General features: G+C 38.4%; 1 protein-coding gene across 3 annotated transcripts in view; it reads left to right on the top strand.

The window, feature by feature from the left end:
* The window catches only part of MACROD2 (mono-ADP ribosylhydrolase 2), a 1,985,837-nt gene extending 1,960,483 nt beyond the window's left edge, over nucleotides 1-25,354 (top strand). For 2 of the 3 annotated variants that reach the window (XM_079719351.1, XM_079719350.1), the window contains 3 exons: nucleotides 4,383-4,460; nucleotides 7,456-7,524; nucleotides 24,619-24,689. In XM_079719351.1, the coding sequence (XP_079575477.1) occupies nucleotides 4,383-4,460; nucleotides 7,456-7,517 (140 nt within the window). In that variant the 3' untranslated portion in view covers nucleotides 7,518-7,524; nucleotides 24,619-24,689. Of the gene's footprint in view, nucleotides 1-4,382; nucleotides 4,461-7,455; nucleotides 7,525-24,618 lie in introns of all 3 variants that reach the window. The other variant, XM_079719352.1, reaches the window with a different exon arrangement.
* The last annotated feature ends 223 nt before the right edge of the window (nucleotides 25,355-25,577 follow it).

Raw genomic sequence — 25,577 nt, 5'->3', positions numbered from 1 at the left:
GGGTAATGACTTTGAAAGAGATTTCCTGGAAGAATCAGCTACAGGTACCCTAGATCCCATCACAAACAATGACCCCAAGGAGAAAGTCAAAGAAGTAATGATTAAATAGTGTTAGGTCAATTAACTTTCCTTCCATAGTAATCATATCTTATGAAATATAACAATTATGTTGTATTTTAATAAGTTCTGATGGTGTCCAAGGAGTTAGAACATTTTATAGTTATTTTTATAGTGAAAAAGCCAAGGCTTTTAAATACTATGAGATTTGGTAAAAGTCATTGAAGAAATTAAGTGGCCAGCCAGGACATTCTCTTTTATGACATGTCTGTGTCTTGCCCATTTTCTGTTGGGTTCCTTGTCTTTTCTCTGTTATATTGTTTTCTTTATATATTAGTACAAGAGTCCTTTGTAAGTGAGATATATATAATATATATAATATGTGTGTGTGTGTGTGTGTGTATATGTACACACACACACACATAAATGGCAAATATCTTCTACTCTGGTTTACTTTGCACTCTCTTAATGGTGTGTTTTGATAAAATAATGATGCTAATTTAAATGTTTTCCAGATTATTAGTCTTTTGCCTAATGGTCAGTGTTTTGTAACTGTGTAAGAAATTTTTGCCTAATGATATAAAGGTATTTTTCCATGTTACCTTTCAAATTTAGTTCTATAATCTACCTGGAATTTATATTTTCATATAGTGAAAATCCTTCAGTGTAGGTCTACTGTTTTTCCCCCTGAACAAATTCTATTTTTTTCCCTGAAAATTTTTTATTTCAAATTGGAAGTTTGAAAGAAGATTTTGCTAGGTATGAAATTTTACATTAGTGATATTTTCTTTAAGTGCTTTGAAGATATCATTACATTGTCTCTGGATTCCATGATTTTTATTGAGATGTCATCTATAATTCCTATTGTTTCTATTTTGAAGTTAATGGGTCTTTACTCCTAAATATATATTTTTTCTTTAACCTTGATTTTCTGCAGGTTTACACTGATTGGCCTGAATAAGGTTTGCTTTGCATTAATTTTGCTTGGGTATCATAATACTCTTAAAGCAGTGGCTTGATATTTTCCATTCAGTTTGGGAAATTATCAGCCATTATCTTTTAAAATATTGCTTTTGCCCCATTACACATAGGATACACCCTATCTCCTATGTCTGCTAATTCTTTTCATCTGTATTTTATTCTTTATATTTTCTTCTTAGCTTTCTGTTTGTAAATTCCTTCTTCAGCTGTGTCTAATTGCCACCAAATCCACCTATTGAATTCTAAACTTCAATTATTATATAATTTTCAGTTCTAGAATTTACATCTGACTTTTTTTATTTAGTGTCTAGTCCAGTTAAACTTCTTTGCCATGAGAATTCTCCCTCTTGTCACCCAATTCTTAAACACATTAACCATATTTTAAAGTTGTATCTACAAACAGATCTCTAACATGTCTCTATAAACATATAGAGTAGCTCTTGGTTTTCAGTGATCCATTCTTGTTCCTCAGGGATGACCGGTAATATTTTTATTGAATGCTGGACACTCTGTGTGAACAACTGTAGAGATAACGTGAGCCTCTGGGTGGCCTTATCTTCTTCCAGAGAGGATTTATTTTTGTTTCTGAAAGGCTGGTAGGCTTGAGTAGAGCACAGAACTCTAATCCGAGATTAAACTGATCAAACGTAGGCCTTCCATTTGTTTTAAGAACGGGTCCATTTCAGGTTCATTGCCCCCCAAGTATAACCCACAGGAACCTCGAGGTACTTCTCAGAGCACCTCTTCTTTGGAGGGCCCTGACCTGCAGGTTCTTCCCCCTCTCCCCCCAGAGCTCATTAAAAAACACCTGAAGGCTCTGTTAAACTCCTTTGTATGTGGAATGTCGGGTTCACCATTGTCTACCTCCTCCAGCTTCTCCTGCATTAATGGCTCTCTAGTGCCTTAATTTCCTCAAATAATCTGTTCAGTGTTTCTAGCTGTTCTTGGTGGGAGTATTATTCTACAGTATGATAGTCTACTTTGGGAAGAAATCTCTTTTTCTAGCTGTGGTGTGCGGGCTTCTCATTGCACGGGCTTCTCTTGTTGTGGAGCACGGGCTCTAGGCGTGTGGGCTTCAGTAGTGGCTTGCGGACTCTAGAGCGCAGGCTCAGTAGTTGTGGCACACGGGCTTAGTTGCTCCGTGGCATGTGGGATCTTCCTGGACCAGGGCTCGAACCCATGTCCCCTTCACTGGTAGGCAGATTCTTAACCACTGCACCACCAGAGAAACCCTCTCAGTGTAATTTTAATTTGCATTTTTTTTTCCATTAGTAGCAAAGTGAATCGCATTTTCACACAACTATAGGCCATTCTTATTTTTTTAATTAACTGTTAGATTTCTTGCTCAATTTTCTATCCAATTGTCAATCTTCTTTGTTTAGAAGTACCTTATATGTCAAAGATATTAACCCTTTGTCTATGATAAAAGGTATAAATAATTTTCCTCAACTGGTAATATTTCTTTTTAAAAACATTTCTTATGGTGGCTTTTCCACCCATAAGTTTGTGTTTATATAAAGTCAAATAGTTCTAACTACTTCTGTTTTGAGGCATACTAGCAAAGACTTCCTGCTCCCAAGCTTAGAAAACTCCATCAGTAGTTTCTTCTGTAATTGTGTCTGTAAGGAACGTGTTGATGAGCAATTGAAAAATGGTCTGTTTTCTAGAATTGACAGAGTGACAAAAGATATGACATGGTTAAGTTCAGCTGGTAGTTTCAAGTTTTGTTTTCATTTTCCCAACCTCATCCTTAGGAACTAGTGAAATGAACTCATGGGCACAGTCACTTTCATGTTGTCCTTGTAGGACTTGGGTATCCATGAGTCATATTTCCTTATGTTATCCCCTTCCTGACTTTTCTCATCCACTCTCATGTCATCAACAATGTAACATTATTCTACATGGACATCTCCCAAATTCCCACATGTCTAATTCTCAGTTTTCTTCCTCAGCATTAGATGCAAAACTTGTTTGGCATCTCCACTTAAATGACTCTCTACACCTCCCTTCACTTTGTTTGTTTTATATATTGTCAAGTACTGACCTTCCTACCTTCCATCCACCCAGGCTCAAAGATTAGTCACCTTACTTCTTGATTCTCAGCTTCAGTAAATCATTACCAAGAGTACAAGTTAAAGGTATCTTTCTTTGAAGAGGTTATACACTGGATCTTTCCTAGCCTTGCTTCATCCTAACAGAAAGGTCAAATTGAACCTACTCTGGACTCGATAGGTATTCATGTAATGAAACTGAATTTAATCTTTTGTTTAAAAAAAGTACAGAAATAATAAGAACTTTGAAGTTATGGACTCGTGTAGTACTTTCTATATTTGTATTTTCAAATGCCCTGGCTCTTCAAGCTGTGAAAACATAATAGATATTTAACTAAGAAGTAAGAGATTATTGTCCTTTCGACTATCTGTAAATTTTCTCACAATAAGAAATATGGATGTTAACTAGACTTATTATAGTGATCATTTTTTCTATATGTACAAATATCGGATCAAGAATAACAGTCTCCTTACAACTACGTTTAAGCATGTTATATAGCTTCAGCCACAGCAAGTGATGACCAGCCTTATGAAACTGTGTAAACAGAGAACAATGACAACAGAAATTAACTAAAGATGGGATTCTCAGCAATCCAAAATGGCAGCATCTGAGGTCTTCTAGGGGAGCAACCGAGCCCTTCATTTGTGTTTAAACTTCACTGCCAGGAGAATGCATCTTTCAGCTTTCAGGCATGCCTGAGGCAAAATAGGTTTTCTTTTTTCATTCTCTTCAAAGTTTAAGCTACATAAACTCACACACAAATTTCCCCAAATTCAACTTGTGGGTGGTTCTGATTAAACCAAGTTTTGTTGCTTTCATGCTACCAGCGTTCTAATTTGAGACATTGTGCATGTATGTATGTGATTATCTCACACATTAGAGAGAATTTAGAACATGACAGCACTAAAGTATTCAAGCAACTCAACCTACTATTTGCTCCTTTAAGCTTTTCTGAAAAAGAAGTTCAATCCCAGGAGTATTTTTTTTTTTTTTTTTGCGGAACGCGGGCCTCTCACTGTTGTGGCCTCTCCCGTTGAGGAGCACAGGCTCCGGACGCGCAGGCTCAGCAGCCATGGCTCACGGGCCCAGCCGCTCCGCGGCATGTGGGATCTTCCCAGACCGGGGCACGAACCCGTGTCCCCTGCATCAGCAGGAGGACTCTCAACTACTGCGCCACAAGGGAAGCCCTCCAGGAGTGATTTTAAACTTAGGAGGGCAATGGAGGGTGACAAAACAATTGGCAGTCAGGCTGTTCTAATTCTCTATTCATCAAGGACTACCTTCTTTTTCAGCTCAAGGCGAGGATGCACCTAGCGTTCCTGTGAAAAGCGAAGGCTCTGGTGACACAGAAAATTCTACAAGTCCCGATGGTAAGTTTCTGAGCTATTTGAGTCACACAAACTACAAATCTGGCACATTTTCTCTGTGTCATCTAGGATTAAGGGAGCTGTCTATGCTATGAGTCAACATATTCAGTTTGAACAAGGTAAAGTTCAAAAACCATTTTCTACTGGGAACTAACAAAATGGGCAGCCTTTTGAAAAAAACAGCATGGGCCTCGGTTTAATCTTACTTCCCAATACCGAGGAAACAGTGGGTAATTCCAAGGCTAAACTGAAGTCTAGCTGCTGAACTTTATGGAAACACTCAGCAAGCACTCAGCATTCAGAGGAGCCCTGGCTTGAGTTTGGCCTAAGGTTATTCTTGGACCTTCATCACTTCACTTCACTGTATCACACATCAGATGGCTTGGCCAAAAACACAGTGAGTCTTTAAAAGTACTTTATAAATAAATTTACAAAAACGTTTTTTTAGTCACATCTCACTTTGAAGGCATCTAGAAATTGTGAGCCTCAGGAATATTATAGCCTTGCCCCTGTACAATGATACTGGAAACGCTTTGAAATATCATCATTTAGAAAAACTATTTGAGCACACATGATTTCTAAATATTTAATTCCACTTGCCCACAGAGCTTAAGAGAACCAGAATTATTGTTCAGTGATCAACTGTTTATATATATATATATATATATATATATATATATATAGTTGTTTAGGTTATTTCAGCCAGGAAAACAAAGCCAATTACTTTGAGTTGATAATGACCTTGGGAAAATTTCAGCCACTGGTAGAAGTTACTTGGTGGTTTTAAATGGTTTCCTATACCATGCATTCCACCCCGCTACAAGGCTTGCCCTCACCTGATTGCCCCCCTTAATTATAAGCCCTTCTGCACCAACTGATTTTTTAATTAAGTGTTTTTTAAATTTTTTTTAAAAATGTATACAATTTTTTAAAGGTCACTTTCCATTTATAGTTATTACAAAATATTGGCTATATTCCCCATGTTCTACAATACATCTTTAAGCCTATCATACACCCAATACAAACTGATTTTTTTTTTAACCCCTGGGCCTGCTTTATCTAGGGGAATAATGTTGTCAAACCCCAGATTCATCCATTAAAAGCCACCCCATGTTGGTGATGCTCAGTAGAATGAAACCTGCCCCAGCCTTGCTGTGACACTATAGGCATGGTTCTTAACTAGTTCTCTGCAAAGCATGTTCCAAAGAATACCAGGTCCATGCAATGCTCAATGAATAAAAGGGAGATAAATGTGGGAAATACTGAGTTTTAGTCCTCGCTTGGAGATTTGCCATGCACATTCCAGGCTCTCCAAAATGTCAGCTGTAAAGAAACTTCTTAACATCATTTAACATTACTTTTCCCAAACTTATTTGATCATGAAATGCTTTTCATACTAACACTTATTAGGTTTTGGAACTGGACCCTTGGGTTGGAGGAAGGACCAGAAAAGGAACACTCACCCATATTTTTGTAGACCAGGATAGAAAGTGCATACATTATTCTTTTTTTAGAGGTACACTTCCTGTAACTGGCCAGTTTATACCTGGGGTAAAGAATGGGCTCACACATCATTAGAAACCAAGGCTAGTTTGCAGGAGGAACAAAGAGACCTGATTTTAAAACCTTCCTCCTTGAGAGAGAGTTGGGTGGGCTGCCCTCTTTCAAGTCTCTTTGGAATGTGAGATCCAGCACCTGCCACTGTTTTTCTTGAACATGAAATCTTGATTAAAGTAAAAGAGACTTCGGGCTTCCCTGGTGGCACAGTGGTTGAGAGTCTGCCTGCCGACGCAGGGGACACAGGTTCGTGTCCCTGTCTGGGAAGATCCCACATGCCACGGAGCAGCGAGGCCCGTGTACCGTGGAAAAAAAAAAAGTAAAATAGATTTGGATTGTTGCTTTTGTTCCAACTATCCAAATGAGAACAAACAGAGGTTACTTATTCAGAACTTACCAAAGCACGGGTGTCACACAGCCATTATCACTTGTGTTTGGCCAACTCAAAGGCAGGGAGGGAAGTGGGGAACTTCTAACAAGAGGGAAGACTTGAAGCATCCTTGAGTGGAGGTTGCTGGTAAGGGGAAGCTGCACTTGGGCTAACTAGAAGTGGCTGATTGGTTTGGGAACATATTTGGCTTTCCCTGGCTGGTCCTGTGTTGGGAGCATGGAGTAAAATACAGGAAAGCTGGCAGTCACTGACCAAGTCCTGACCATTCTGAGCTGCTTGAAGTCAGAATTCTATTGTTAGGTTTGGCCTAGCCATTGTTCATCTGTATAAGTCTTGCAGTTTATAATATGGGCTTTGATGCTTTAAAAATACCAATCTAATTAAACCTACTGACCCTTGAAAATTTCCAGTGTCTCCTATGCCTGCTCTGGGCTCCTTCTGGACAATGGTATTATTAATTAACTATGTGTGCTATTTGTATGCAAATGCTTACACAGAACACACGGTAAAGTAAAAACACATGTTTTATCATTGCTGTGCGATCTGGTTAGATGTTTTGCTTTTCTATTTCATGGTGGCTACTGCCAGTGCACCCACGGGCAAGTTTACAGTGTCAGTTTTGAATTTCAAAATTGAAGACGTGGCAAACCAAGCAGGCCTACTGGCATTGCTGTTTTAGAGGGAGCTGCTTACCTCTCTGCATGTCGATCTGGTTTGCTTTGTTTCCTCTTTATTTTCTGAGACATCTATTAAGGCCTTTGAATTTACCTAAGGATGGTAATAAATACACACAAAATATCAACCCAAAAATCTGGTATGAAATGACAACTCAGCTCCTACAGTTTAGTAAAGAAGCAACTCTGCCCTCCCCATTCCCCCACCAGTAAAAATCTATAAGAGTGGTCCCCAAATCTTGAATGAATGAAAAGAAACTGAAAGAAGTATAAGATAGGAAATCAGGAATGTAACAATTCACAGGCCATTTTAATATGTTTAAGAGATTTGGGTTTAACAAATCTTTAACCTTTTTGTTGTCCTTTCTGGTTCCAGTTGAAATGAGTAATCAGGTTGACAGTGTAAATGACCCAACAGAGAGTCAGCAAGAAGATTAACTAATAGGTAAGTTGCCTCTGTTATAAGATTTTCAATTGATTAAATGGGCCAATCATAGAAACTGTTTGTAAAAGGCATGTTGGATTCCCCTCAGTTCTATCCAGTCCCATGGATAGAACTTTTAAACGTTTAAAAGTTTAGCCTCAGGCTAAACTTTTAAAATAGTTATACTAAATAACATATTGTAAGAAACCTACCATCTTTAAAGGAAAAAGATAAGCTACAGCATATCCAGATCATGCAATACCCTGGATTTCTGAGCTTTGATGACAAGAAAAAAATTTTTCCATGCATCTCACCTCCTGGCTTCCTGGAGTGATCAAATTATTTCAGCAACCCCAAGCTGATTCTGAAGGATTGCTTTTCCAGAAGTTACCTGCTGAGTTGTTTAGTATATCTGTTTTTAAGCCTAACACTAAACTTTGCCCTGAAGAATGTGAAAGGCATTTGAGTGTATTTGGGCTGATAGAAACCTGCCTTATGTCCCGTCCTCTCACACCACTACCTGTGGACCTGCGCCTCTACACAAAGGTTTGTTGAGTTGAATGAGCCTCAGGGAATTCCACAGGAACAAAAATGGGGCCAGATGATGTTTAGGAGTTTTTCCAGACCAACATTCTATATCACTCAGTCAAGACTGAAGTATATCTAGAACAATGAGTGGTCTGTAACACTTTTTTGTATCTTGAGGGCTGGAGAGAAGAATTAGAGAAAAGAAGCCAGCCTAGCTATTCTGATTCCTAGCTTAAAATACTAAGCTCTGAAAAAAAACTATGGGATAAGTGAATTGTGCATCATCCAGGGCAAGACACAAATGTGTTGATACTGTTGCCTCTGTTGACTGAAAAAAAAAAAAAAAAGCACAACCTAAAAGTTGAGAATTATGTTTTATTTGGTGGACCTTCTGAGGATTTCAAGCCTAGGATAGCTCTGCAGGACTGCTCTGAAGAGGTAAGGGGGAAGCAGGAACTGTATGAGTTTTACAACAAAGACCAGGTAGTCAAAACATGAAAAGATTACTGTTAATTAAAGAAAACCAGATATCTCAAGTTAATGAATTTAGCCCTTTTCTACTTATGGGAAGATGCAAGAATCTGGGCTCTTTGGAACCATTCCTGTGATATGCAGCTTAGCTTAGCTATCTGGGGCCAGTATCCTGTTCTTTCCCATCCTGAGTCCCCTCGGGGTGCACCATTAGGGGTGGCTGCAGTGGCTGACGACTTACCATGGAGCGACAGAATATGACAGGCAACATTTTTCATTCACAGTGCTTCCCCATGGTCATAAATTGGACCAGCATTTGGAAGCAAAAAAGAACAAATTATTATGATTAGTATAACTAGTAGTAATCTGGTTGCAATAAACCATCAAGTCCACAGGAGAGCTAGCTGGAGAAGCCAAATTCTAGAAGGATCAGGTAGAGAGAAAAAGATAAATGTTTCAACTTTGTCTATAAAGGTATACTTTATCAACATGTAGGTCATAGCAAAAGAGAAAAGATTTTTTTCTGGAAAAAACTTATAAGTATATTTCAGAAAGTCATAAAATTATGAATTATATTTATCAGTTAATTAATTCCTGATGAGGTCCTGAACCAAGATGGTAGAGTAGAAGGACATGTTCTCACTCCCTCTTGCGAGAACACCAGAATCACAACTAGCTTCTGGACAATCATCAACAGGAAGACACTGGAACTCACCAAAAAATATACCCCACATCCAAAGACAAAGGAGAAGCCACAATGAGATGGTTGGAGGGGCGCAATCACAGTAAAACCAAATCCCATATCTGCTGGGCGGGTGACTCACAGACTGGAGAACACTTATACCAGAAGTCCGCCCACTGGAGTGAAGGTTCTGAGCCCCACATCAGGCTTCCCAACCTGGGGGGTCTGGCAACAGGAGGAGGAATTCCTAGAGAATCAGACTTTGAAGGCTAGTGGAATTGGATTTCAGGACTTCCACAGAACTGGGGGAAACAGAGACTCCACTCTTGGAGGGCACACACAAAGTAGTGTGTGCATAAGGACCCAGGAGGAAAGAGCAGTGACCCCATAGGAGACTGAACCAGACCTACCTGCTAGTGTTGGAGGGTCTCAAGGGGGTGGCTGTGGCTCACTGTGGGGAAAAGGACACTGGCAGCAGAAGTTCTGGGAAGTACTCCTTGGCGTGAGCCCTCCCAGAGTCTGTCATTAGCCCCACCAAAGAGCCCAGGTAGGTTCAAGTGTTGGGTTGCCTCAGGCCAAACAACCAACCCGGAGTAACCCAGCCCCACCCATCAGCAGTCAAGCAGAATAAAGTTTTACTGAGCTCTGCCCACCAGAGCAACAGCCAGTTCTACCCACTGCCAGTCCCTCCCATCAGGAAACTTGCACAAACCTCTTAGAGAGCCTCATCCACCAGAGGGCAGAGAGCAGAAGCAAGAAGAAATACAATCTTGCAGCCTGTGGAACAAAAACCACATTCACAGAAAGATAGACAAGATGAAAAAGCAGATGGCTATGTACCAGATGAAGGAACAAGATAAAAACCTCAGAAAAACAATGGAGGCAAAGATGGAGATGCAAGAAATGTTTAACAAAGACCTAGAAGAATTAAAGGACAAACAAACAGAGATGAACACTACAATAACTGAAATGAAAACTACACTAGAAGGAATCAATAGCAGAATAACTGAGGCAGAAGAACGGATAAGTGACCTGGAAGACAGAGTGGTGGAATTCACTGCCGTGGAACAGAATAAAGAAGAAAATAATGAAAAGAAATGAGACAGCCTAAGAGACCTCTGGGACAACATTCGCATTATAGGAGTCCCAGAAGGAGAAGAGAGAGAGAAAGGAACCGAGAAAATATTTGAAAACATTATAGTCGAAAACTTCCCTAATATGGGAAAGGAAGTAGCCACAAGAGTCCCACACAGGATAAACCCAAGGAGAAACACACCGAGACACACAGTAATCAAACTGGCAAAAATTAAAGACAAAGAAAAATTATTGAAAGCAGCAATGGAAAAATGACAAATAACATACAAGGGAACTCCCATAAGGTTAACAGCTGATTTATCAGCAGAAACTCTACAAGCCAGAAGGGAGTGGCATGATATACTTAAAGTGATGAAAGGGAAGAACGGACAACCAAGATTGCTCTACCCAGCAAGGATCTCATTCAGATTCAGTGGAGAAAGCAAAAGCTTTACAGACAAGCAAAAGCTAAGAGAATTCAGCACCACCAAACCAGCTCTACAACAAATGCTGAAGGAACTTTTCTGAGTGGGAAACACAAGAGAAGAAAAGGACCTACAAAAACAAACCCAAAGCAATTGAGAAAATGTTAATAGGAACATACATATTGATAATTACCTTAAACGTGAATGGAGTAAATGCTCCAACCAAAAGACACAGGCTTGCTGAATGGATACAAAAGCAAGACCCATATGTATATGCTGTCTACAAGAGACCCACTGCAGACCTAGGGACACATACAGACTGAAAGTAAGGGGATGGAAAAAGATATTCCATGCCAATGGAAATCAAAACAAAGCTGGAGTAGCAATACTCATATCAGATAAAATAAGCTTTAAAATAAAGAATGTTACAAGAGACAAGGAAGGACACTACATAATGATGAGGAGATATAACAATTATAAATATATATGCACCCAACATAGGAGCACCTCAATACATAAGGCAACTGCTAACAGCCATAAAAGAGGAAATCGGCAGTAACACAATAATAGCGGGGGACTTTAACACCTCACTTACACCAATGGACAGATCATCCAAAATGAAAATAAATAAGGAAACAGAAACTTTAAATGACACAATAGACCAGATAGATTCAATTGATATTTATAGGACATTCCATCCAAAAACAGCAGATTACACTTTCTTCTCAAGTGTGCATGGAACATTCTCCAGGATAGATCACATCTTGGGTCACAAATCAAGCCTCAGTATATTTAAGAAAATTGAAATCACATCAAGCATGTTTTCTGGCCACAACGCTATGAGACTAGAAATCAATTACAGGGAAAAAACCACAAACACATGGAGGCTGAACAATACATTACTAAATAACCAAGAGATCACTAAAAAATCAAAGAGGAAATTAAAAAAATACAGAGACAAATGACAATGAAAACATGACGATCCAAAACCTATGGGATAGAGCAAAAGCAGTTCTAAGAGGGAAGTTTATAGCTATACAAGCCTACCTGAAGAAACAAGAAAAATCTCAAATAAACAATCTAACCTTACACCTAAAGGAACTAGAGAAAGAAGAACAAACAAAACCCAAAGTTAGCAGAAGGAAAGAAATCATAAAGATCAGAGCAGAAATAAATGAAATAGAAAGAAAGAAAACAATAGCAAAGATCAATAAAACTAAAAGCTCATTCTTTGAGACGATAAACAAACCATTAGCCAGACTCATCAAGAAAAAGAGAGAGAGGACTCAAATCAATAAAATTAGAAATGAAAAAGGAGAAGTTACAACAGACACTGCAGAAATACAAAGCACCTAAGAGACTACTACAAGCAACTCTATGCCAATAAAATGGACAACCTGGAAGAAATGGACAAATTCTTAGAAAGGTATAACCTTCCAAGTCTGAACCAGGAAGAAATTGAAAATATGAACAGACCAATCACAAGTAATGAAATTGAAACTGGGATTAAAAAGCTTCCAAGAAACAAAAGTCCAGGACCAGATGGCTTCACAGGTGAATTCTATCAAACATTTAAAGAAGAGCTAACACCCATCCTTCTCAAACTCTTCCAAAATACTGCTGAGGAAGGAACACTCCCAAACTCATTCTATGAGGCCACCATCACCCTGATACCAAAACCAGACAAAGATACTACAAAAAAAGAAATTTACAGACCAATATAACTGATGAATATAGATGCAAAAATCCTCAACAAAATACTCGCAAACAGAATCCAACAACACATTGAAAGGATCATACACCAGTGGATTTATCTCAGGGATGCGAGGATTCTTCAATATACACAAATCGATCAATGTGATACACCATATTAACAAATTGAAGAATAAAAACCATATGATCATCTCAATAGATGCAGAAAAAGCTTTTGACAATATTCAACACCGATTTATGACACAAACTCTCCAGAAAGTGGGCACAGAGGGAACCTACCTCAACATAATAAAGGCCATATACAACAAACCCACAGCAAACATCATTCTCAATGGTGAAAAACTGAAAGTATTTCCTCCAAGATCAGGAACAGGACAAGGATGTCCACTCTCACCACTGTTTGTTTTTCAACATAGTTTTGGAAGTCATAGCCATGGCAATCAGAGAAGGAAAAGAAATAAAAGGAATACACATTGGAAAAGAAGAAGTAAAACTGTCACTGTTTGCAGATGACATGATACTATACAGAGAATCCTAAAGATGCCACCAGAAAACTACTAGAGCTAATCAATGAATTTGGTAAAGTACCAGGATACAAAATTAATGCACAGAAATCTCTTGCATTCCTATACACTAATGATGAAGAATCTGAAAGAGAAATTAAGGAAACACTCCCATTTACCATTGCAACAAAAACAATAAAATACCTAGGAATAAACCTACCTAGAGAGACAAAAGACCTGTATGCAGAAAACTCTAAGACACTGCTGAAAGAAATTAAAGATGATACCAACAGATGGAGAGATATACCATGTTCTTGGATTGGACGAATCAATATTGTGAAAATGACTATACTACCCAAAGCAATCCACAGATTCAACGCAATCCCTATCAAATTACCAATGGCATTTTTTACAGAACTAGAACAAAAAAATCTTAAAATTTGTATGGAGACACAAAAGACCCCGAATAGCCAAAGCAGTCTTGAGGGAAAATAACGGAGCTGGAGGAATCAGACTCCCTGACTTCAGACTATACTACAAAGCTACAGTGATCAAGACAATATGGTACTGGCACAAAAACAGAAACATAGATCAGTGGAACAAGATAGAAAGCCCAGAGATAAACCCATGCACCTATGGTCAACTAATCTATGACAAAGGAGGCAAGGATATACAGTGGAGAAAAGACAGCCTCTTCAGTAAGTGGTGCTGGGAAAACTGGACAGCTACATTTAATAGAATGAAATTAGAACACTCCCTAACACCATACACAAAAATAAACTCAAAATGGATTAGACACCTAAATGTAAGACCAGACACTATAAAATTCTTAGAGGAAAACACAGGAAGAACACTCTTTGACATAAATCGCAGCAAGATCTTTTTTGATCCACCTCCTAGAGTAATGGAAATAAAAACAAAAAATAAACAAATGGGACCTAATGAAACTTTGAAGCTTTTGCACAGCAAAGGAAACCATAAACAAGAGGAAAAGACAACACCCTCAGAATGGGAGAAAATATTTGCAAACAAATCAGCAGACAAAGGGTTAATCTCCAAAATATATAAACGGCTCATGCAGCTCAATATGAAAAAAACAAACAACCCAATCCAAAAATGGGCAGAAGACCTAAATAGACATTTCTCCAAAGAAGACATACAGATGGCCAAGAAGCACATGAAAAGCTGCTCAACATCACTAATCATTAGAGAAATGCAAATCAAAACTACAGTGAGGTATCACCTCACACCAGTTAGAATGGGCATCATCAGAAAATCTACAAACAACAAATGCTGGTGAGGGTGTGGAGGAAAGGGAACACTCTTGCACTGTTGGTGGGAATGTAAATTGATACAGCCACTAGGGAGAACAGTATGGAGGTTCCTTAGAAAACTAAAAATAGAATTACCATGTGATCCAGCAATCCCACTACTGGGCATATACCCAGAGAAAACTATAATTCAAAAAGACACATGCACCCCAATGTTCATTGCAGCACTATTTACCATAGCCAGGTCATGGAAGCAACCTCAATGCCCACCGACAGATGAATGGTTAAAGAAGATATGGTACATATATACAATGGAATATTACTCAGCCATAAGAAGGAATGAAATTGGGTCATTTGTTGAGACGTGGATGGACCTAGAGACTGTCATACAGAGTGAAGTTAGAAAGAGAAAAACAAATATTGTATATTAACGCATATATGTGGAACCTAGAAAAATGGTACAGAAGAACCAGTTTGCAGGGCAGAAATTGAGACACAGATGTAGAGAACAAACCTATGGACACCAAAGGGGGAAAGCAGCGGGGGGGGGTGGTGGGTGTGTGACAAATTGTGCAATTGGGATTGACATGTATCCACTGATGTGTATGAAATTGATGACTAATAAGAACCTGCTGTATAAAAAAAAAAAACCAAAAAACAGCCAAGACAATTTTGAAGAGGAAGAAGATGTGGTAGTGACAAGGTGTGGAGACTTATTTATGCAGTAACAAGACTTTTAAAATAAAACTAGTGTAATGTTGGCATGGGAGTGGCAAGTACTGTATGTCAATGTAACAGTTCAGAGTGCTCAAGAAATGACCCACATATAATGAGAACTTGGTGTTATTATAAGTTGGCATTATATTGATCAATCAATATATTGTACTAGATAATTTTGTATGAAAAAAATCAACTTAATTCTATACCTAGGACTCTCCTTGGAGTTTCAGAGTCATACTCAATGTATCCCAAACTGAACTGATTGTAACTTGTCAAACTATTCATTTTGTATTCTGTGTATCACTAGCAAAGAAAGTTGAGAGACAGCAAAAAAAATAAAAAAGATTAATTCCTGATGAGCTGGATGAAGTCTTCAGGTTTTCCATTAGTTTTGTAACTTCTTACACAGTTCAGCAGTATGATCTAAAAGTTATCAGAAACTTATATTTGTTAAAAATCCTTCTTATGAATTTTCTTGCAGTTCATTTTATAAAATTATCAGAGTAAAACAATGATTGTCTGTAAACAAGACTTAAAATGACATGGTTAAAGATATTACAGTGCAATTGACAAGAAACTTGGATATTCCTGTGACATATAACAACAACATTTTTAAGATAATAACTAGAATTATGACTGATAACATTATACCAGGGCATATCAGATTTTTAGGAATTTCATATACGTTTTGGGATATCTATACTAATGACATTTATCCACAAAATATAACCTAAGGTTCATCTCTAATTACTTGACAATGTTTCTCAAGTAATTTAACTTACCATAAGCCCAATTAGTTTGATATTCTTCTCTGAGATTCCTTAGGGGCCCTCTGAAGCATTTTAAAGTTAGCTGGAGGTCAAAAGTTTTAAAACACTTGGTCAAATAGGATCACAGCTTGTTCACTTAACCAAAGATTTCAAAAGTAAATACAGGTCACTTAAAGGCACAGAAGCTCACACATCTGCTACCAAAGCAGCACTTCAAGAAAACTTTGTTTTCTTAACAGAGAGAGAAAGTGAAACTCCAGTCTTGTACCAGCTTACTCTTAACAAGAAAATCCATCCATCTACCTAATTAAATTCAGCCAATCCTGACCATGAACAAAACTCTATTCTCAGGGTTCCTTTTCCACCCCTTTCTGTATGCATATTATTTTGCCCCTTAATTTTCCCCACATCTAGAAACAACCAGCTCTAGGACAAAATTACTCTCTTTTCCCTTAACAAAATACAATTCCATTTTTCATACCTTCTTTTGTTCACAACACACATCTTACTTTCCTACTGAAATGGTTCCTTTATTATTTCTATTAGCTTTAATTACATGTTTAGAATCCTCAACTCTTAAAAACCTTAATTTCTAGTGAAAACTAAGAAGCAATTATGGACTGTCTTCTACATTAGCACTCTATAGTTTGGCAAACATAAATACCAATAATAATTTCTAAAAACATGTGCTTTCTTATAAAAATATCCCAGTGTGGCACCAAACATTTATTAATAGTTCTAAACACCTTTAGTTACTCTCTAAAGGGAAGCCAAGTGTTCCAGTCATTTTTTCAGTATCTTATTTTATTTGGGAATGACCTAGCTATTCAACAAACTCTCATCATTTAACTTAATTTAGCACAATTCTAAAGTTTCAAGTTACCAGATATTTGGCGAGATTATTTTCAAGTAGACATTCCTAAAACATAATTATTTCTAAAGAGTTCACCCAAAAACTCTTATTTAATCTACTTATAAGAATTTCATCATACCAAGTTAATTTTTTGTTGTTGCTGACAAACTCTGTAACAGAAATAACATGTATTGACCTTCAGTAAACCTAGGTACAATAAACCAGCAAGCTTAAGCTAGCTTTAATACTACATGTTAATTTAATATTGAATACTTTCTAGATCATGTGAACCTGAAATTCATTCTGGGTAGTTTCTTTCATATTTAGAAATATTTAGTTTGTAAGCACTTACTTTTAAGTCAATTAAATAGAGCTCTTTTTTTTTTTTCTTTTTTCTTTTGCGATACGCTGGCCTCTCACTGTTGTGGCCTCTCCCGTTGCGGAGCACAGGCTCCGGACGCGCAGGCTCAGCACCCAGCCGCTCTGCGGCATGTGGGATCTTCCCGGACCGGGACACGAACCCGTGTCCCCTGCATCGGCAGGCGGACTCTCAACCACTGCGCCACCAGGGAGGCCCAATAGAGCTCTTTTATAAGTTTAATTTTGATATTTTCCAGAGGGAGACACATCTCATATGTACAACATGTACACAGACATATAACCAGACAAAACTGGAGATGTCATAGCCTCACTTTAAAAACTTAGTTATGAATTAAATAATGAATATGAATTAAATAATACAATATAAGCTTACTACTTTATAAAGAACAACTGGAATAAATTAAAGTTGCTTGTTCAGATGATTAAGGCTTTACTATTTATGGAAAAGGCTTTAAGATTTGTATTTATTCTTGATAAACCCTTAAGGAGGCTATGAATTAGATTTTGGCTGAGAGAGCCTTCCCAGCAGTTTTGAAACTGAGCAGGACTCGTGGGGCCCTCCTGGGTACAAATCCTTTCCATGTCCCCCATTTCTTTGTAGGAAATAAGCTTCATTCTGCCTCCCTTGACCCTTCCCTTTGTTACAAAGGGCAGAGTCAAACAGCTGCTCATCAGGGAAGTGAGGCAATGCAGAAACAAAGGAGGAGCAGTCAAGAAACAATAGCGCAGAGATTAAAGCAGGATCCTGGTTCCTCCTTCAAGGGATATACATAACAATACCTTTGAGTTTCTTCTGCAGGAACTAAGGCCCCCACCCAGGTGGAGGATGGTAATTTCAGGCTGAGCACAAGATTCCTGGAGCACCGCCCTGTTACCTCACCACCAACCAGTTGGAAGAAAGTCATACACCCTGTAGCCCTCACCCCACATTTTGCCTATTAAAAACTTCTCCCCAAAAACCATCGGGGAGTTCAGAGTTTTTGGGCATGAGCCACCCATTTTCCTTGCTTGGCCCTGCAATAAACCTCTCTGCTCCAAACTCTGACATTTTGTTTGTTTGGCCTCCCTGTGTGCCAGGTGCACAAACTTGCATTCAGTAACAGTTGGAGTTTAAAAGGGCCACTTTTGCCCTTTTTTTGCCTTTGGTTTCTGGTTCTACTTGGTTGAGCTGATTAGGTTCAGTCTCAGGTCATTGTGGGCTGTATTTACATTTCTGATTGGTAGAGATTTAATGCAAGGCAAAGACAGTTGCTTTTAATTCCCCAAAGAACTGGTCACCTAAATGATATTAAAAAATTGATTTGCCCAGCTATATTTTATTTAATTTGCTTTTCAGTGAGAATGTTGCCAACTGAACTGAAATTTAAGAGTTCTATGTTCTAGGACTTAAGGGTTTAATTTATCATGCCTTTAAAACCTTGCATAAGACCATCAACAAGGCCCTCTTTCTGAGTGCGCAAGTTAAAACCCAGAGCAAAATCACTAATTTTATTATTATTAGCCCTTGAATATTAGTTCTCAGTTTTCACTTTATAAAGTTCAGGTAGCCTTATTGGTTTCCTTTAGTATGTTTAATTAATATTTCCTGAGCGGCAGATCTATATGCCTTGTCTTATAATACCAACCAGGGGAAGCATTCCCCAGTGAAACATGTCTATCCCACGGTATAATTAAGCAAAAGTTCACAAGCTGTTTTTTCTTGTTTGCTTTAAACTAACCATTAGATATATTTTCCACCCTTTAATTTCTTTCTTTTTTAATAAGTACCAATAAAACAGCTGTTTATAATGAGAGCATTCTAAAAATTTACCAATTCAGAAGTCCAATTTAAAGGAACCATCATCTGGCCATTAATGAGATATATCTTAATAGTGACTCAAACCAATAAGATACAAGAGGCTTCCCCAGAAGAGATGCAAAACATGCAACCTAAACAAGATCCGGAAAGTTTACTCCTCAAAATAGTTTAAGAAAGTAAAGGCCTTCGTTGTACAAGCTAACGCACCAAAGGTTTAGATGGCAAAAAGCCCCTGAGAGTTCGCACAGCCAGAAAAAAAAAGACTGCTCAGGACCCCAGTCTATTCAATTGGATGACAAATGTATACCATATGTGTACTTTTGGTTGTTAGAGACCACACACACACACACACACACACACACACAAATGCCTAAAGAAAAACAGGTAGAACATTTACATTTCAAAGACAGAAGAAGAGAAATGCAAGTTACCCCTAGAAGGGCTTTTGTTTTTTTAAGGTCAGAATTCTGAAAAGATTTTTTTTTTTTTTTATCAAGCAGGCTTTTTTTTTTTTTTTTTAAACTTAACTGAATATGCAATAAAAGAGCCCCATTCTTAGTCATTATCAGAGCACATATTCCCAGGTAAGTCAGTCAGTTTTGTAGGTATATAAACCTGGCTAGGGTATTAAGTTGGAGGCTTGCAATCTGTTGTTCCTTTTGCTTTTTGTTTTGAAAGCTTTATTCCCCATTCAGAGGTTGGTTTGTCAAAATAAAATCACTAGCGATGAGCCTGTGGTGGGCAATGTGCCGCTTGTGAGCTTAACTCCTCTAGGTTTTGCCCCAGAGCTGTTTCAGCTTCTCTTACATGTCTTAGGTTTTCCCTCTAGTGGTATAAGACCACCACAGTGCTCAGATCATGGAACGGCCAGTTCTTATTCATGTCCCCAGCAGAGCAAGCTTTAATTAAGATGAGTGGGTTCCCCAATGGGCATGGCTACACAGCATGAGGTCATTATCTTTTGTATCCTGTATCCTGTTCTTTCTCATCCTGAGCCTCCTCAGGGCTCACCATCAGGGTGGCAGTGTAGGCAGGCAACATTTTTCATTCACACCTCCCTTCATCTTCCCTACATCTTCTCAGTAGGCCTCTGCACTCTCCCAGAAGGCCATGTTGCACCAGCATCATGGCAGACACATTGCTCAAGCTCCAGCATTGTGGCAGACTGAAGTTTGAGAACATGTGAAAGCAGGCAGCTGTCTTCCTATCACGGTTTTAAACATCATTTAAAACTAAATATAATAGCATTTGTAGCATTTGTGCAATACATGTATAGCATAGGATGGCTAAAAAATATAAACTCACACAAACATGGTCTTATAAAACATTGCTTTTTTTTTAACCTTGTTTATGTATTTTAAATTATCCTGTTAAGCTGCAGAAATGATACAGTAGAGAAGTTTACATTAAGAAGTAATGAAGTGAGATTAAACCTGAACAATTTAAATGCAAGATCTTCAGTATTGCCTTACCTTTTGCCCTTTTGCTGCCAACAAACTATAGACTTATCGTCTAGATTTCTTTCTTACAGACACTACTATTTTTCTGTGTGATCAATATCTAGATGCAGCACCAAAATAAATGTTTTCCTTGGTCAATGTCAAAATATTTTCCTTGACTATAAATATGAATCTGTCTACATCCCTTTACCCAAATGAATAAGTTGTCAAAACTTAAAGTTCAAAATTAGTTTAACTTTGTTGCAAAACCATGTATCGTGGCTCCTCCCTTACCTCTTTGCTGCAGTCCCTCAACTCCAGGAAGGAGAAGTGACTTGCACAGGGTCACTTAGCTGATCAATGGAAGTTCAAATACTTCCAGGACAAAATTCTTTGATGATACCGTACTGCTCTGTAAACAATAGTGCATTTCTGAACACAGTTGTCATAACGAACAGTATGACCTAAGGAATGTCATCAGTTCCCATAGAAATATTTACACACCTGGGTTTGTAGATATTATTGGTAGCTCAACAGGAAGAAAGAACCTTTCGATCTGTGCATCATAGCTCCAGGGAAATTAAAGAAATACCATGAAATGGAAATAGAATTAGAGTTCAAAGACATAATACAAGAATGTTTAGTGTTGTGTAATTTATAATTGTAAAAAATCAGGGCTATCATAAATGACAACAGGAAAACAGTTCAATGAATCAATAGAACACTGTGCAAACTGAAAAATAATTTTACAAGTATTTGAGGGCATGTAAAGATGGGTATAGAATCTGAACTTTTGATTCTAGAGAAACATGGCTGGCCAAGTGTGGCTTCCAGGTTGGGCTTTAGGAGGCCTTGTAACTTCCATTTTTGTACTCTTGGAATCCAGCCACCCTGTAAGGAGTTCAAGCTGTGCTACAGAATGAGGAAGGCCACATGGAGAGGGATTCTGGAAAGCGAGAGGGCATTTTGGATGTTCCGGCCCCAGTGGATGACACCTGGAGCAGATAACTGCCCAGCTGAGCCCAAGCCAGATTACAGAGTCATTAGAAACAATAAATCATGAGTCTGGAGGCCACTATGTTTTGGAGTGGCTTGTTTTGTAGCAATAGGTGACTGAAAAGGTGGGGAAAAATGCAGAACCCCTCTCAATACAAATGCTTAGAAATGAGAGATAAACTACAACAAAAGTATTTTAAAATATATAGCTCAGCTGACATGAAAGCTAAGGTGTCAGAAGTGAAGAGGAATTTGAATACCAAAGCAATAATCTGGTGAGCTGAAGATCCAGCAGCCCCAAGGGCTGCAGTTTGGTTGTTGGTGCAGAGATAGGCTCTAAGGCTAGAGACTTGGGTTTTAATGCCCAGCTGGGACCTTGGGTCACTCAAGGTAAGGAGCTGAAATTGATAGCTCTATATAAGTAAGTCATAACCCAGCTCAAGAAATTAACAAGGAGACTTGAGCCTGCCCAGGGTGCTGCATGGGGAAAGAAAAAGGCTCCCATACTAAGTAGAAAACATATATGCACCATGCGTTTGAAACACAAATTTATGCCATCCAAAGTCATACGTTAATATACAAACTGAAAAATTAATTTAATATTAGATTATAGACCAGTATTATCTCTGAGAGAGTTAGCAAATGGAAATGTAAAACTATCCCTTGGAATTCCTACAGAAGAATTAAATTTCTGAAGGTGAGTTTACAATTTTAAGACTTACAAAACACAAAAGGAAATGATCCATCATGAATGAGAGTTGGTGGATAAAATTATAGGATGATTAGCACTGTGAGAACATGAGAGTAGAAAATTTTGAAGATTTTATAAAATATATATATTTAAATGACAGCAAAAGATAAAAAGTAGCTATAAAACTGTAAGAAAAAAGCAAACCATGAAAAATTAACAATTTGGAGGAAGCAAGTAAATATATAGTAATATAAATGACACATGAGGAGACATAAGGGATAGAAGGAGAATAACCAAGACATTTTGTATTCAACAAGAGCTCTAAAAGGAGCTGGTTGATAGTATTTGAAAGATACTGGCAAGGATTTATCAGAACTGATGAAAGTAATAGGGGCTTCCCTGGTGGCACAGTGGTTGAGAGTCTGCCTGCCAATGCAGGGGACACAGGTTCGAGCCCTGGTCTGGGAGGATCCCACATGCCACGGAGCAACTGGGCCTGTGAGCCACAACTACTGAGCCTGCACGTCTGGAGCCTGTGCTCCACAACAGGAGAGGCCACGATAGTGAGAGGCCTGTGCACCACGATGAAGAGTGGCCCCCGCTCGCCGCAACTAGAGAAAGCCCTCGCGCAGAAACGAAGACCCAGCGCAGCCAGGAATGAATAAATAAATAAATAAAATAAAGGAGTTCCTTTAAAAAAAATAGAATTGATGTAAGTAATAAATTTTAAGTTAAAAGAAGAATAATAAGTTACAAGAAGGACATATTTAAAATAAATTCACACTTACGCACTACAGAACACCAATGTGAAAAAAATTAAAACAATTAGAGGGAAAGGAGCGTTAACCATAAATAAATAGGTATTGCACAGACAACAAGCTTCCCAAGATCAAGAATTTAGGTCAGAAGATAATAGAATAATTCTGAGTCTTCAAAACATGGATTAAAATAATTGTCAACATAGAGTTCTTCACTAGTTTCACTATCATTTAAGAAAATGAGGGGCTTCCCTGGTGGCGCAGTGGTTGAGAATCTGCCTGCCAATGCAGGGGACATGGGTTCGAGCCCTGGTCTGGGAAGATCCCACATGCCGTGGAGCAACTAGACCCGTGAGCCACAACTACTGAGCCTGCACATCTTGAGCCTATGCTCCACAACAAGAGAGGCTGCAACAGTGAGAGGCCCGCGCACCACGATGAAGAGTGGCCCCCGCTCGCCGCAACTAGAGAAAGCCCTCACACAGAAACGAAGACCCAACACAGCCAAAAAATTTTAATTAATTAATTAATTAATTTTAAAAAAAGGAAAATGATATCCCATTTTAAGGAAAAAAGAAAAACCTGCTACTCACATACCTTTTCTCTAAAAGCTACTAAAGGAGGCACAACAGTAAGAAGAAAATTGAGCCCAGAGGAAAGAGTAGTGTGCAGGAAACAACTGCAAGCCAAGAAAAGTGGTAAACACAAAGGAACATCAAAATATATATTGATTATAAATTTATAACAATAATTGATGAATGGTTAAAAACAGAGTAAGACAAAATTACTATTTACGTACATTTTATAATACACAAGATGACACTACATACTTCCCACTGTGTCTGTATTTGTAAATACATGTATGTGTAAAAGTGTAAAAACATGCATGTTGTTGATTCACACTAATATCAGGATTCAGTAATCTCTGGGAAGGAAGAGAAATAGTTTTAATTTATCTGTAAATACTTTAATTTACCCATAATGTTTTATTTTTTTTAAGTAAAATAAAGATCACAAGGAAATTTGAAAAATGTTAACACATATTAAATCTGGATATTGAACATATTCTAGATATGTCTTAAGGTTGTCTGTAATGTTCTTCCTGTTTACAATTTTAATTGTTAAAATTAAAATGCATGATTGTGTATATACATATGAAAGATATGGAAAAATAATATAAGGAAATGCTCCATAATATTAACTACAGAGGTTATTGTCAATAGAGGCATTATGCAGGATCCTCGCTTGTCTACTTTTGGATATTTTAAATATTATCTACAATGAGCACGATATCGCTTTTCTATACACACACACACCTCAAAGGATTTTTTTTTAAAGATTCATAGGACACTAGAATAGAAAGTTAGCTCAGAGATCATCTCTCTAATTCTTCCTTGAAGAGATGTAATTTATGGTGATAGAAATCAGATCAGTTGTACGGTTAATAATTGAAAAGGGAACTTTCTGGGCCAATGGGAATGATGTGGGTTAAATACATTTTTCAAAACAGTTTGAAGTATACTTAAGATCTATTCATTTCCCTATAGGTTCTTCTAAGGCAGGGTATCTTCTTAGAGTTCTTTCACAAGTGGAGAACACGGCAGATGCCTAGTTAATAAGATCTCAAAGTGGTGGGATGACAATCAATGACTTTTGCAAATCGGCGTCATGTAAATTATTATTGTTTCTATGATGAGCCCTGGAAACTGGAGCACATGAAAGGGCTGAGAAGGGAGGACACATTGGTTCAAGATTAGCTTTCTCAAAGGATACCTTGAAGAGTTGAATTAATCACCCCCATCAGCCAAGCAAGTTGTCAATGTCGCGTACATTTATTAGCAGTGATTTATATGCTCTTTAAAGATACCCCGTGCCTGCAATCACAGCTCAGATATCCAAAGCTCTTGGATAGTCAAAGAAGATCTTTATAGGCACATTTGAGGGGTGAGAAGCATTTAAATGGCTGTAGGAAAAAGATATTCCTTGCTCAACCTATGGAGATATCTTTAATCTAACAAATGGTTTCTCCTTATCTTCGGCAGGGGCACAAGATGAAGCAAAGGAACAAAGAAATGGAAGTAAATGACAGTCCTCAGCATTGCAGGCCTCCCGGCCCTGGGGGGTGGAAAAAGACACCTGCGTGCGCTGTGGGGGAGGGTGGGGGGAGGTGAGTCCCACGGAAGGATGGGGAATCCTTTGCTCTAATTTCTCCAGCCGCATTTTGTTCTGTTTACCGGCAGAAAGAGAAAGAAAAAAAGAAAAAAAAAAAGTTTTATTTGGTGGGGGGACCCACGTGAATGCATCTTTCAGGCGCTATCCCTGTTATTTCTGTCTTTTCTCTCACGACTCTGCCCCGGGGTCCCAGTGGCACGTGTGACATACATGTGTATCCTGGCTCCTGTCTGCTTTCTCGGTTATTTCACAAAGCTGGTTGGTACAGTGGTTTCTTCCAAGAAAGAGAAGGAAGGTGACTGTTTGGTAAGCTGCAGGCTGCATTTCAGGAACCATCAAACCCTGTATTAGTAGAATCCATGGATGAAGGAGGCAGGATAGAAAATGGGCAAAACCATCAGAAATCACTTGGAAAAAGGTCAGGACGATGAGTTAAAAATGGTGTTTTATTCAGGGATTCCCAAGGTACAGTGTTGTTCCGTGTGGTTGTCAGGAGGATTGTGGAAGTAGAGTTTAATCCGTAGCAGAGCGTGGAGGCATCACAAGGAAGGTGGGCCCTGGCTGCTGTCGGGTCTTCCTTGGTAGCAGGATGGCGGGTGAGTTCTTCTCTGACACCGACTTTCAGCAGAGCTCACCTGGTCCAGGAGGTCTTTACTGGGTGCTTCACATGGAGCTCCCCTGGGAGATGTAACTCCTCGTGACACAATTGTATGGGGTGGCACTTTTCTAGGCATTTTAGTTAAGAGACAGGGGGCTGCTGCCTTTAGGATCCAAGCATCCGCCTATGAATATGAACAGTTTCCCTTGAAATCTCTCTTTATATATATGC

The sequence above is a fragment of the Hyperoodon ampullatus genome, assembly GCF_949752795.1.
Source record: "Hyperoodon ampullatus genome assembly, chromosome: 14".
NCBI classification, from domain to species: Eukaryota; Metazoa; Chordata; class Mammalia; order Artiodactyla; family Ziphiidae; genus Hyperoodon; species Hyperoodon ampullatus.
Note: the sequence above shows the minus strand (reverse complement) of the source record. Positions and strands in the feature narration are given on the sequence as shown.